We start from the raw sequence: 15,160 nt of genomic DNA, 5'->3' as shown, positions 1-15,160 counted from the left end.
TTGCTTTTCCTTTCACCTCTCCTTGTTTCAGGATATGACCCCGAGTTGTTTGGACACATTAGCATAATCCTCCTCTTCTCTTTCTCCATTCTCCTCCAGTCCAATGCCTGCTCTGTCCTCTCCTCCTCCTCCTTCCTAAATATTTACTCCCTGCTCGGTAAATGAGGCGAGCACACTTGTTCACACAGAAGAGGACATGATTAGAGGCTGATTGAGGGCAGAGAAAGAGACAGAAATACAAGGAGAGACAAAGAGCTTGCTGGTCTGGGGCCTTCTTACAAACTTGTTTGAGCAGGTTATAAATATGTACCGTGTGTTAGTAACAAGCAGAGTTGATGGGTTAAGGTTAAAAGGTGTTGTGGAACATTGTTTAAGCCCTTTATATTTCTATATTTCGAGAGCATGCTGTAAAAACAAGTGTTTCAGGGAAGACGTGATGGTGTGCTTCATCTTGGAAGTTATTTTTTCTCTCCTCATCTTACCACCATTTTTCACTCCTACCATTATCTGCCGTCAGCATTAACTTGAAGGAACGAGGCCACGGAGAAGCAGCACCGGCGTTTATACTCCTCTGTGGCAGGGCTCTGCTGACCTTATTAAGACAGCAGTCATTTGCTTCCCTGTTTTGACAGTTGCAAGGGAAACTGGATTTTACCCAACGCTTTGTTCACGATACAAGGTATTCCTCCTTGAATGTGTCATCAGCAAAACAGTGCATTGCTAAGGCAACTCTGCACTGGGAGCCGACGCAGTTAACACTGTAAGTGTCTTAGGATCAATGACAGTTAAACTCAGTTAGGCTCTTTCAACCTTTTTTGAAGAGTTCTTTAAGGAGCAATTCGCCCCTGGAAAAAGCCACTGCCAAGTCAAAGCTGGTGTTCTCTGTAATCGATAGAAGCAATAATATTTGAACTTGGCGCCATAGCTGTGGAGAAAGTTGTACAAACAGCTTGTTGTTTCACCCATTCTGCATTCCTACAACACCCAGCGTGCATTGCGCCCCTCCCTCTGAAAGGAATGGCCCAGCTGGAGTGAAACACTACCGTTTCTAGTCAAGGACATTGATCGCTGCATGCAACGGCTCAGAGTGGTACAGAATCCCAAATACGACGAGAATATGCCGTTGAATCGTCTGCTGGATCTACGTTTAAAAAAAAAAAAAAAAAAAAGCGGTGATGGAGGTTACTTGGTCCATCCGGTGGTTGCCGACACATATCCGCAGTATTGCGGTTACCGTCACAACCCTTCTGACGCCTCTACATGACCTAAAACAGCCTGTCAGTGCTGTTAACAATCTCCCCAACAAAATCTCACTGAGTCATAAGTAAGCCAGTTAAAATGAAGCAGCAGATTTTTCTTTAGAGAATACTTGTACCCACCCTATATACCCACTGTTTACTTGTATATTTTCTAAGAGTGTATATTTTATATATTTTGTTATCTAATTTTGTACTTTTTATATATATATCTATATAGATAGATATATATATTTTGATCTTTATTTTTTACCCTCTGTGTGCTGATTCTTTCCTATTGTATTGTACTGTATAAGCTGCTGGAGACTGAATTTCCCAGAGGGAGTCATCCCAAAGGGATCAATAAAGTTGAGTCTAAGTCTAAGTCTAAGTCTCTTATAAACTCGACGTATAAGCAGAACAAAAACAGGTTTACAAAGTTTCAAGAAACTTGAGTATAAAAAGTTGCGTTTGTTCTATCAATGCACATGCTGGCCAGACAAGGGCCGCCAAGTTGACCCGAACTTAGAGTCCCTCATTATTTTACACTGAACAAGAAAGCGATGCAGCGAGATGTCTGCATCTAGTTAATGTGTCTTTTTATCGCCATCATGTGACCATTTCGTAATTGCGAGCAGATATATCTGACTGCCAAACACATACAGCTGTTGCATTTTGGGTTCGTGCCCAACATCAAGGAAGAGGCTGAATGAATAATTCTTTGTGATTTATGTGAAGAAATTGGCAGCAAGATATGATACGCTCTCCCTGTAAGAATCAATCACCTGCTAACTGCTGTGGGGATGAGTGTGTCCAGCACTTTACATTGGTATTCTTCATTTCATATCACTGTTATTTATAATCATGTACCTGTAATATTTCATTTGGGTTTTTTGACAGCCAGACAAAATAAACAGATTGCAGACATCGCCACCGGGCTCTGAGAACTTGTGGTATGCTCTTGTCATTGTTTGATATTTCGTTTTTAAGGCTGAATAATTAATTGACTAATTAAAAAAAGATTTATAGGTGTGTGTGAGTCGCAGCCCTAGACATTTTAAAAAGACAAAGAAATTAACTTGTGGTTGATGATAAGCCCCGTTGAATTAGCACGGTTGCGAGGCCTTGGTTTGAGTTTGTGTTGTTATTTAATCAACTTGCTGGCTTGTAATTTGATTTGCGTTTAAGCTTTTAAAATAAAGGATTCAGCCTCCGGGACATTAAGTGACTTGTTGATCTTCTCCCTCACAATTAGAGCGCAGGTTCACTGTTGACATTGCAAATGTCTGAAGCAGACAAACACATTCGCCTAAAGTCACATAACCAGACAGACAACCGCAGCTGTGTTGGCTTTGGTTGAATCAGTTTTTAGTGTGCCAAAGTGCACGTGTGTGTGCATGTTTTTTACCTGCTTGAGCTCTGCTCACATTGGCCTATTTAATACAATCAGAACTATGCTGACGGGCAGTCTTTTTATTGTCTTGTTGGTGGCTCAGCGACGGTCTCTTTGATCCAGAGAACGATAGCTTGATTACCGTTGGGCAGTTTATGGAATAATCTGATATGAATGTCCCTTATCTCCCCCCTAAGCCTGTTGATTTTTGTGATTAAGACATTTAATCTAGAGGCTCAATCAGGCACATAGATAGACTTGTATATAAGCAGTGTATGTAGCCTCCATGACATCACCCATTGGTGCGTAGACTACCATTTTGAATCCTCGAGTTTGTGGCACTTGAAGTGACAATATTTGTATGAGAGGGTGAATACACATTGCTATAGCTACACCTCTATCCTGGTTGACAGGTGGCAGTGGTAGCACAGTGTCAATTACAGGTAGAGCCACCCTAAAGCCTACCCTGCTTTATCCTCTCTTTTTACACTACTAGGACCATCATTTTCTGAATGAACATCACGGCTATTTGAAGAAGACATGAAGGTTAAATTCACAGTTACTGAGTGAATCTTTACTGAGGTATTAATCTAGTGAGAACTAATTTCTTGTAGAAGTCTATGCAGTCAGACAGTTTTCTTGCAACCAGTGGAGTCTCACCCTGCTGGCATTGGCCAAACTTTTGGAACCCAAGATGATTCCTTTTGCTCTTTTATAAAGTGTATGATTAGGACACAAATTACACAGGTATAAAAAAGAAAGGTGTGGAGTTATAAAGGGTTGGGATGCACTGATGGAGAAAATCAGGGCCGATACGGAGGTTTTTTTCAATAACTGCAATATTTGTAATTATTAATGCCCTCGCCTGGACAAGGGGCCAACATTACTTTTAATTATAAAAGATAAATGTATTCAGGCACGTCATCACACTTTCACATAAAAATAATCTTCTTTCAAAATATAACTGCCTGAAAAGCCTCTTCAGCCTGTTTTAGAATCACCAGGTCAGAGTTCAAACATGTTTCAGTGCTTTCATAAGCTAACAAAAATCTTTCTGAAAACATAAATACTTTTATGTTACAATTAAATTTACTAAAATACTAAAAACATCGGCTACTGTCATCGGCACATGCCACCTTATTTGCCGATGGGCTGACGTCTGTCAACACGGCCGATATCGGCAGATTCCGATGTTCAGCCGATGCATCAGTGCATCCCTAATAAAGGGTGTATTTATGGTTTAATGATCCTTTGCTGTGGTTCCATGGATGGGCCAAACCTGTACTGGTAGCTATAATGACTCTGGATGTCTTAAGTCCCACATTAATATTACAATTATTCTCAATTTACAGAGTTAATTTGCATTCTCCGCATGGTTTTCCCCAGTTATTTCATCATTCTGACGCAATGTTGCCCGTTTGCCTCTTCTGAAACTCTTCTTCTTCAATCCCTCTTATTCGTCCCGATCCTCTTGTGCTGTTTCATACCTTTTCATCCATGTCCACTAAACTGTGAAGTAGTTGAATAAAACGGTTGGATTTGACCTGCTGCACGTGGGTGTCCAAAGAACAGGCCTATTAGGCAACATTAGAGACATTATTGCTTCATTCGGCCTTCGGCAGATAATCACAATAGTCTCTAAATGTCATCATTAGACTGCGTTCGAGTATTTCCTGTCATTCAGGCTCTTAAGAGGAAGACGTGTGTGTTCTCTGGATGACAGCACTCGAGTGTGTTAGTGTCGAGCACTCGGCAGAGATTTGTCATAGCAACAAGCAAATATTTCTGCATTAATCTGCCGTGATGGATGCGAAAATGTCTTGAGACGATGGTGTCATCGCAAGTGTTACACTCATTCAGTACAAGCTTTTTACTCCCTGCAGTTTAAGTGTCATTTTAATGTGTTTAAGAATTAGTTTTTATGGAACTTGATCCTTAAAGTCGCCTAAAGTCAGAGTGAAATATTTATAATTGGAAGAACTCAAAATCCTATGATCAGATTGTGAAAGTAAGAATAACTTTATAGCTATCCAAAAGGAAGGTAGGTCATATTGGCTCCACTTTAACCAACTGCTCCATTAAAATACTTACACAGGGATACATGTACGATATTATGTAAGAAAGCTTTTATTTGACATCAACATAATTCTGAGTTTTTCGATGGGCCTGTCGAAGCAGAGTGGCGTTGCGGTCGGTGAGAGGCGGGAGGTCTGTTTACTGCAGAGGTGGAGGAGGATGGAGAGAGCCCATCACACAGGCCGCCGCCGGACGCGTTGCCAAGAAAAACTTTGCTGGCAGCACCACTCCGCTCTGACGGGCTAAAATATGCGCTGGCTACCGACCAGAGCTGCCCAGAATCAGATAAGTAGCCTCTGTCGGGACCGGCTATGCGAGGAAAATAAAGAGTGAGTAGAGGAGGAGAGACGGACATGGATGAGAGGGGCAGAGGGGATTAGATGGAGTTGGATGATGGTGTTGGGGCAGGAGAGGGGAGATACTTCTTAATTCTGAAAAATACTCCATTTTCAGGCCTTACAAGCTATTAAAATATCCTGCACGGATTCATTCCACCATGTTATGATGGGGAACTGCATAAGTGACAAACATTGTCTGCTTTGCTGAACAAATTGGACAGTTATTCATCCACTTCGATGCCTCCTGATATAATCAGATCTCCTGTTAGAAATGTGTTTTTTCGCCACCTGCTTTGGTTTGGCAAATTGGAAAAAAAACCGTCTTCTTTGGAGTCTGCAGGGAAAGAAGAAAACAGGACAGAGGACGCGTGAGAGAAGTGAAAAGAAAACCAGAAAATGAAGGGAAACTAATTCTGTCGTCTCAAAGGAGAATTGCATCGCATGCAAGAACATGAATAATTTGGAGTCCAGAATGAAAGAGGAAGAAAAAGAGATGGTGCGAGGATTCAGTTAGTTCTGCTTTTAAGGTCCATTTTAAGAACTTGTACTGGAACCACCCTGGCTGTATACGTTGATATTTGTGTGTCTAATGGCTGCGTAATTTCAAACTTGGATTCAAAATGATAAAAAGTGACACAAACCATCAGATCACCCCTGTGAGTAACTGTTTCCAGTGGAGACGACAGTAATCCGGAGGTGAACCGACCTGTTTTGGACTGAAATAGAAAACCCTTATTAAAGCTCCTCAGATGAAATCTCCTCAGTAGGCTGGGGCTCCTCTCTCTGGAGTCCACATCTGTTTTTCAATCCCCGCTCTCTCCCTCTCGTGTGTCCGTCCTCTCATCCGTTGGGCCGGTGTGATAAGCTGCGTTTAGGCAGATATATTGGTCCCATTAGAGCCACTTGATTCAGCTGCTCTGTAGTAAAAGGGAGGCCATTAACTCTGCTGCTCAAGGCCACTTAAAGAGGCACACATACATCTTCTGCAGACAGGACACACACACACACACACACACACGAGCAAAGGCAAGTAGGACATTCATAATCTTAGATCCACTTACAGTCAATAAAACACCAAACCAAAGAGGCTCATGTCTTTCACTTTTAATTAGGTATATTATAATACACTCATGCATGCACACAAAGTTCACAATACAAAATTGTGAGAATTTAAGTTTTACAAGCTTTCTTTTGACTTTAAAGGAGGGGGTTAAAGTATTCAGCCACCAAATCAACAGGCTGTTTGTTTTCTGCCCATTTCTTCTTGTTGTTTACGGGTTCTTAATGCAAGAAGATCTTGTTAACCGAGGACTGCTGTGATGATTGCCTTGTTAGAGCAGAAGACACTCCAACTTTGTAGTAAACAGTCCTATGAAGGTGAATGGACTTGTGGTCCTTAAAGCAGTGTTAACTACTTTAACGAAAATTATGATGATAAATGTACGTCAACGACCTTCTTTCTGTGACGAAGACAAAAGGTTGTCGAGCTGAAAATAGATCTTTACGACACGTTTCGGGATCCGTCAAAATACGAGCAATGCATTCCTGTAACTGGTTGAATTGGTTGCGGGGTGTGTGCAGATCCCCCTGAATCCAACCCAGCCATACAGGTGATCATGTGCCACAGCAGCAGCTTGACAACAACGTGACGGCATCCACGCAAAACAACAGATGGACACACCTTATTTTTTAACGCAATGCCCTGTAGTAAAGGGAGACGGAGAGACGCCCTGGGGATACAAATTAGGTGGGAAGACTCTGTGGGAGAGTCCAGGCTAGATTATCCAAGGTAAGGAATATTACAGAAGTAAAAGTGTTAAGAGAGGGAAATTATTTTACAGATTCAAACACTTCGTACAACCTGTCACCTTGATACCATTTTGTGATACTTGTATGGCTGACTGATTTAGTTTAAAGAGAGTAAAAGTTCTGACTAAAATGTGCTGACTTGTTATTGACTAAAACTGGACTAAAATGTTTTGAATTGACTAAAACTATACAGAGTTAAAAAGACTAAAATTAATAAGCATTTTCATCTAAAGACTAAGATTAAATCTAAAGTAGCTGGATACAGCGCCTTCTCTCCCACAAGCTGTGTTCGTATAACTCTGGGTAATCCAAAGTCACCAAAGATACTCCATCAGTAGTTCCAGGATATTGGGTCGGAGGCAGAAACCTCACAGCAGGGTAGAGGAGTCTGCAAGTCTAACAAAATATTTAATCGCAGGAGCTTTAATAATGGTTTTGTCTTTCATTACAAACAGGTCGTTTCACCTCCAGATCACCCCTCTCTCTCTCTCTACTGGAAACTATTGTGCTGAGCTGAAGATCCTTATTTCATTCTTTGTCTCCATGTTTGACGTAAAGAGACGCCTGTGATCAAAAGCAAACACAGAGGCACCTTAGTGGTAGTGTGAGAGCAACTTCTACAAACAGATTAGTCTGACTGTTTGAAAAGAAAGTTAAAAAGTGTCTCATTGTTTCGCTGTGAAAAGATCATTCTGGGTTGTGATGTCAAACAAGTACTTAGGCTTTAGCAAGTTTGATGCAAATTTCCAAAACATTTTCAAAATAAGAGGCACGTGTTTCAACTCCAGCTGTAGCGTGAGTATGCCTGAGAGGATGTGACAATATTTCATAATTAATTGAGCGCCACAGGAGCAGGAAATGGACCAGAATGCAATGTGTTGTGCATCTGTCACAGGCTTGTGAAATGTAACACCGTCTTTGATGTGGTTCTGCTGTGGCATATTCCTGTCAGCACTCTTAGTTAGAGTATATACATCATTAATATTGTTGTCAGATAATTCATTGTGAGCGCCCCGCTTTTTCTTTTGATGTTGAAAAGCATTATGGGAACTGTAGGAGTGATGCAGGTGGAGTGAAAGGAGGTGCACACAATATATCTTATAATGATTCCTGGAGAGCAACAAACAACAGGGAGCGAAGTTAAAGTTAGGAAGGCTCTAGTTTGTGTGTGTGTGTGTGTGTGTGTGTGTGTGTGTGTCTTAGTGTATGAGCTCCAGAGGAATGCAGTGGCAGTAAGAAGAGCAGCGCTGAGCTGAGCAGAATCTGTCTGATAAGAGGGATCAAAGCGCCCGGAGACCTCATCAACCTACCCAGCATGCTCCCTGCTGATCCACCTGATACCAGCATACAGGCCCCACATGCTGCGTGTCCGTGTGTGTGTGTGTGTGTGGGTATTTATTTGCATACATTTTGCCTCTCCGCCAATTTGTGTTCTTAAACAATTCTGCACGGTGGACGAGTGTGTGTTTGTTTAGCCTGTGTAGCTGTGACGGTTTGCTTATGTCTGCGTGTGTGTGTGTGTGTTTGTGTGTGTGCGCGTTAACACTCAGCTCACTTTCTCTCCAGATAAGCTGAATTATTTATTGAAATGTTGAGAAGCAGCATTTTTCCCCCGTTGTTGGTCGAGGCCGTAAATCTGCTGACGCCCGGTCAGAGATTCATCAAACTGCTCCAGTTTGACAAAGAGAGAAGAATTCCAGACGGTGTGAGGACGCTGCTGACAGCTTAGTGAAGCAGCTCTGGCAAATATTGAACTCAAACCTGTTTTTATTTCGGCTTAGATTTATCCTCCTGTGAATCATCTCAGCTGGGAGGAAACTGTGATGGCTGAGCCTTAAATTTACAGGAACACAGCAGTAGTTTCGAAGCTTTAATAGGAATGTGAGTCTTGACTAATTTTACAATTTAAATGTAATTATTGGGGATTTAAAATGTGTTCTAAACTTTAGGGCTTTAAATTTAAAGTTACTTTCATTATTTATTACCCAGCAGATTGTTTTCCATATTGCTGGATGACTCTTTTGTTCTATTAAAATATCAGAAAATGGGGTGCTGGTTTAGCTCAGCGCTTAAATCGGCGACCATATACAGAGGCGATGCGGCGGCCCTCAACCCCTGCCCTCGGCCCCCTGCCGCGCGTCATCCCCATTCTCTCTTCCACCATCCACTGTCCTCTCTCTCAAATTAAGGCATAAAAAGCCAAAGTATAGTAGTACAGTTTATATATCAGAAAATGGGTGCAGGTTTAGCTCAGCGGTTAAATCGCACGTCTAATATACAGAGACTACAGTCCTGGATGCGACGGCCCCGGGTTCATCTCCCCCTGTTTCAATCAATGGTCTAAAATCCAAAACAACGGGCAGTACGTTTTTTTATTGAAGAAGATAAATGTTTTAGAATCAAACAAGACATTTCAGCAGATATTTGTAAAAAATAAAAAGATTAAACTGGGGCAGCTGTGGCTCAGTGATAGAGTTCAATCCCCAGCTCCCTCAGTCTACAAGTCGAAGTGTCCTTCGGCGAGACCCTGAACCCCAAATTGCTCCTGGTGGCATAGCCAACGATGTGTGAATGTGGCAAAGTTGGACACTTTACGTAGCAGCCTCTGCCATCATTGTATGGATGTGTGTGAATGTGACATGTAGTGTAAAAGCAGCTGTGAGTGGTCAGAAGATGAGAAAAGCGCTATATAAGTACAGTCCATTTACCATTTAATGATTTTGTTTGCTACAAGCTTTTTTAAGAGATGCACGCTCCTAATTCTTCTGCTGTTTAAGATATCAAAGTTGGAATCAGACGAAGACTGAGCTCAAGAACAACAGAGTTAGATTCATGATTCTGTAGGAGGGGTGGTTTTCATAAATTTGCTCTGTCAGCAAGAAAACTGATGGTTGTATATTGTTGGAACATCAAATTTAGAGAGCACAATTGAGCGTTGTGGTAACGATGCGTGTCGTTCCTGGTTTTTAAGGACCAGCGTGTAACATTTTGGGAGATTTATTGGCAGAAATGAAAGATAATATTCAATTATGTGTTTTTGTAAATCATTAATCTACTGAAAATGTGTTGCACCACCATCTTTCTATAGAACGGACTAACTCAGGTCCGGCTCTAGAGTGGGCCTTTTCCGTTTTTGTGTGTGTTTGGAGCAGTCATAGGTTCTCCTACAAGCTCGTGCTGCTTACACACCGGACCTTTAAAGATAACGGGAATGTTGACTCTCAAACCTCAGATTTCCTGAGCGTCTTTGAATGCACCATGTGAAAGTTTTTCATCATAGTCTGTGCTCCCCAACTCTATTAAAATGTGATGAAAGTCAGTAAATAAATAATAAAATAAAGGAAGCGATGGAATGGTTTGGATAATTGTTGGTAGAAATGCATTATACATGCTAATAGAGCCATGACCGCAGGGTGGTCACATGGTTTCAACTGAAGGAGGGTTCATGAGAAGGTGAGGAGAATGAAGGGGTGACAGAGAGAGAGATCGAGGAATAAGAGAGTTCTGTGAGCTTGTGTCTCTCCGTCTCTCTCTTTGTGTTTCCCTCTGAATAATGTAATATCCATGCAGGGGTATGTGGGTCAGTGGGGCTTTACTTCCCCAGGAGACCAGAGCCACACCCAAACCCACACACACTCACTTAATTCACTCACTGAGCCCCGACTCGCCCGCCTGTCTGCCTCGCTGGTTAACTCGCAGCGTGACGTCATACATTTTTCATAAAGTCTGCGATGCTCGGTCAATATTTCATATCTGCTATTGACAGGCGGGTGAGAGTCCACTATAAGGAGTTACCGCTCCCTCTCCTCCGCTCCTCCTCCCTCCGGCCCTCTCTCCGGCCTGTAATTAAATTAGCTCTGTCTACGGATGACAAAGGGCCAGTCATTCGGGCTCTGCTTAGATAGCAAGTAGCTGCACTTAGAGCGGATATGAAGTTAAGGAGGAATGCGCTGAGCCCAGCTCAGTGCTGCTCTCTGGGTCTCAGGGTGAGAAGGTGGGAGAGAGACGGACATGTGGGTCCGGATCGGGCTCAGGCTCCCTGGATCAGCTGACACCAGACAGGGAATAAACCCTCCTGCATTTAATCTGCGTCTGTCAAACTCTGACTTCATCATTGTGTGGGACGTTTACTTGACATGATTTTAGAGCTTTCACAACTTCCCAGAGCACGAGCCTATTTAGTCCCAACAACAGTACACAAAAACTACACACCGTGTACTCTCACAGTCACAGTGGAAACGGGTAAATATTCTTATTTCAGAAGCTGAAACCACAGAAGTGAACTGTATTTCTGCTGAAAGGATGACGGACAAATAACGGTTAACTGCTTTTCCTCGACTTTATTCATGAGGACAATGCACATTTATCGATACCATTGTGATGTATGTGTGCTAGATGGCTCGTTGTAATCTGCAACTGATGGGCAGCTTGATATTAATCGACCATTAATTAACCGTTGGACCTCAAATATGTCTTAAAAACGAGTATTAAATACTGTTCAGTATTAAAAGTGAGGTTGTTTATAGTAGGGCTATTGTAGGCACAATAAGGCCTACTGTAATTTTCAAATCGCAGGAGGTGCAATGTTTGTTGAAATGTCAAAATACCAATTTAAATATTGTGCTGCAGAGATGTTCTGGCCGACACGTCATACACAGACGTACGTGTCACATATCTTTGTTTGGTACAGATCCCTGCAAAGATCACACCATAATCATTTACATATGTTTTTCAATTAAAGTGAGAATAACAATGTAAAAATGATCGTTCCCTTTAATGTCCCAAACCATATTTAAACAGCAATATAAGTGAAAGTAATCGCAATTTAGTACTTTTTCAAAATCTTTCAGCCCAAGTTTATAGCATTAAGATTTTTGATCAGATCATTTTTGTCAATTTTCGATTGTTTTTTATGAAGACAAAGTTTTGTGTGGCTGCTTGTGTTTCGAACATTTTCCATTAAGAGCTTTTCTTTCTGTTGTCAAGCGCAGAAAAACATCTTTATATTTGTCAAGGTTAGCTATCAAACCAAGGGCTGCTTGGGTATTGTTGCAGAACCTCAGCTGTTGTACCATCATGATGATTGTCTGCCTACACTGAAATCAGGGCGAGCAAACAAAGACAACATTAAGGCCTAATGCAGAACCTCATAAACTAAACCACAGTCTAATAAACTTTGTCCAAAGCAAGCTTGTAAAAGCGTATTTGACAGTCGTAAATTTGATAAGATATGACTACTGTAAGTTTGCAAGACTGAGCAATCAGAGGGAAACTGAATAAAAGGTTCAAAGTCTGTACCAGCAGCAGGTCACACATAAAGAACTTAATTAAACAGACGCATATTTGATCAGAAGAAAACTTCTCTTCTCTGTGGTTCAGTTCTTGACAGAAGTTGTGACCAGCTTTGAAAATAAAGTTTTAAATAATCCAACTTTTTCAATAAAAGCATCGGGGCCGAGTTACGTAACATCACTCACATTTATCTTGACTCAGATATCACAGAGATTATTTGTAATTGGTTGGAACAAAAGGCTGATAAGAGGTCACAAGATAAAAAGTTTTAAGATTATTTTTATGTTTAATGTGACATTTTATGTGGCCTCTTTTTATTAGAAAAGTTATCAATAGATTTAAAACATTCAGAGATATAATATTACTGAGTCGGAGTCTTGCAGGGAAATACATCCATGCATTATCTTTACGGCTTATCCTGTTCAGGGTTGCCGGGGGCTGGAGCCTATCCCAGCTGTCGTTGGGCGAGAGGCGGGGTTACACCTGGACTGATCGCCAGTCAATCACATGGCTGACACATAGACACAGACAACCTTTCACGCTCACACTCACATCTACGGGCAATTTTAGAGTCACCAATGAGCCTAACGAGCATGTCTTTGGACTGTGGGAGGAAGCAGAAGTACCCGTAGGGAACCCACGCATGCACGGGGAGAACATGCAAACACCTCTAACCACTGTGCCACTGTGGCGCCCCAGGGAAATACAATTCATGAGAATAAAGTGAGGCCAAAAATGACAGAAAAGCACCGATTTTTAACCTGTAGGCCACTTCTTTAAAATGGCCAACTCTCCCCTGCTCTTTTTCAGCCTGACATTTTGTTTGTTTGTTTGTTCCTGCTAACAGACTTGTCATCCTGCCTTGTTTGTTTGCAGTGCTTCCCACCTGCTCGCCGCTGGACTTCCACTGCGACAACGGCAAATGCATCCGCCGCTCCTGGGTGTGTGACGGAGACAACGACTGCGAGGACGACTCGGACGAACAGGACTGTCGTGAGTACACTTCCTCTCTCTTGTCAAGACAAACACACAAACAAACAGTGGCAGTCACATTGATATGCGTCGTCGCACAACACACACACAGTGTCGACCTGCTCTGTCAGGCTCAGGGGGACGAGTTATTAAAGTGGACAGATGTTCGAGGCAGCCATGTGCAGTGAGGTGTTTGTTTTTCAGTCTGAAGGAGTAGACTTGCTGTCACACTCAAAAACACGCGCACACACACGCATCAGTGAGAAGTCAGCACTCCCACGGTCAGCACACAAGACATTCTCTGACCTTTGACCTCAGTTTAGCCTGTTCTTCTTATGATTTTTGTGTGTGCGTGCTTGCGTGTGTTCGTGTTTTCTCAAAAGTGTCCTCAGCTGCTTGCCAGGCAGAATGTGGCCTGCAGAGGGTGAAGCGAGTGTGTCTATTTCTGCAGGCCGTTTATGTATCTATGAATGGCTGAGTGCTGAGGAGACATGTTTGTGGGTGTGTGTGCAGTCTTTCGATGAGCTGGGGTGTCAACACGGAGGGCTTTAGCAAAACACCGCTGAGACATGCATGAAGAAAATCGAACCTGTCCCGACCCACGAAGCCCCCTGCACTGTTTAAAGTTTAAATGAAGCGACGACCTCCGGTGTTGAAAAATGAAGCCAATGCGGAAGTGGAGGCTGGCTCCAAAAGCCAAGAAATGAATAACATTACGGCTGAAATAAACATGTTTACAGCCGGGTACAAAAGCCTTGTTATAAATAGTTTAATTATATTAAACCGTAAATCATAGGGGCCGGCTCACTTGACTGACAGGTGGATACTGCTGGCTGTCTGCTAGACGTCAACACAGACACACAGTCACTGAACTGTTTGTGTTGTTGTAAACTTGTGGGGATTTTTCCTCTCAAAAGTTGGACAAATAATCCGTCTCTCTCTCTGTGGGATTTATGGAACTTTATGGCCGAGCAAGAAGTCTGCTTTTCTGTGAGTTAAATGCTCGTGTTATTTTATTGATATATTTTTGCACTAAGTAGCAGGTACACTGTGCTCGTCACACGGGGCTTGTTAGCCTATTTAATCCAGCATATAGGAGTCAGAAGTTGTTGGCTTTTCCCCGAAGAGATTACGGTGGATTGTAGTGATGAAAGGACCGGTTATTTTAAGTTTCCCGTTGCGTGTCGTTCACCACATTTGGTCACTTCAGGCTCTAGAAAACCAACATGGCGGCGGCCGTATCCCGGCTTTATTTACGCAGTCGAGAAACCAATGGGTGACGCCCCGGTGGCTACGTCCATTATTTATACAGTCTATGGTTTAAATGCACGGCTGGTTTCAGTCTGGATCTTTACTTACCTCCGCTGTTATTGTTGTGGCCGCTTCATCAAAATGATCTAAATCAGCTTGTTTTTCTGTGTTACATGTTTAGAGCCGTTTGTGTTCAAGGGAAACTCAGCCGTGTAGCGTTGGCGGCAAATTTTTAAAAGATGGCAGACATAAGTAAATGTTGGTTTGATGGTCAGAAGTTGTATTTAATTATTATTTATTGTACTGTGTATCCTTGGAAACGCAGAGCTATTTTTTGTAACATGTTATTCCATTGTAACCGTCACTTGCCGCCCACGTAGAAAACTGTCCTCGTTATCTCTGAGCAATAAGATACAATAAAATACTCCATAGTGTCCACATTGTTTCCATATTAAAACTCAGAACAGAACGACTTTCCCAGTCAGGAAATGGGACCACCGTCTATTCAGCGAGGGTTAATGTAGATTCCGCAGCAATGACAGCTTTTCAGCCGTTTAGCCTCCATTTTTTTCCACCTTCATGTTCTTTTCACAAAATGAAAAATACTGTTGCTCTCAGGAAGGTGCAGTAACTCTGATTTGGACTGCTACGTGTGACAAAACTGTACGTGTTAAGCAGTGTTAATTTTGGCAGCTATTTTATTTAGTCTGCAGATGGAAAGGCCGATTAGTTTTAGTCACATTTTAGTCTTTTTTACCCTTTAGTCTAGTTTCAGTCAATAAAAATGCATCACA

At 42.1% G+C, this 15,160-nt stretch overlaps 1 protein-coding gene across 1 annotated transcript in view; it reads left to right on the top strand.

Annotated features, from left to right (window-relative positions):
* Positions 1 to 15,160, top strand: part of lrp4 (low density lipoprotein receptor-related protein 4) — a 130,988-nt gene that overhangs the window by 65,473 nt on the left and 50,355 nt on the right. The window contains exon 3 of the mRNA XM_069657494.1: positions 13,020 to 13,136. Within this exon, the coding sequence (XP_069513595.1) occupies positions 13,020 to 13,136 (117 nt within the window). The remainder of the gene's footprint in view (positions 1 to 13,019; positions 13,137 to 15,160) is intronic.

The sequence above is a fragment of the Semicossyphus pulcher genome, unplaced genomic scaffold (assembly GCF_022749685.1).
Source record: "Semicossyphus pulcher isolate SPU_LCO1_2020_fin unplaced genomic scaffold, fSemPul1.0.p SCAF_1, whole genome shotgun sequence".
Lineage (NCBI taxonomy): Eukaryota > Metazoa > Chordata > Actinopteri > Labriformes > Labridae > Semicossyphus > Semicossyphus pulcher.
The sequence above is the reverse complement of the archived record's forward strand: the minus strand, read 5'-3'. Positions and strand labels throughout refer to the sequence as shown.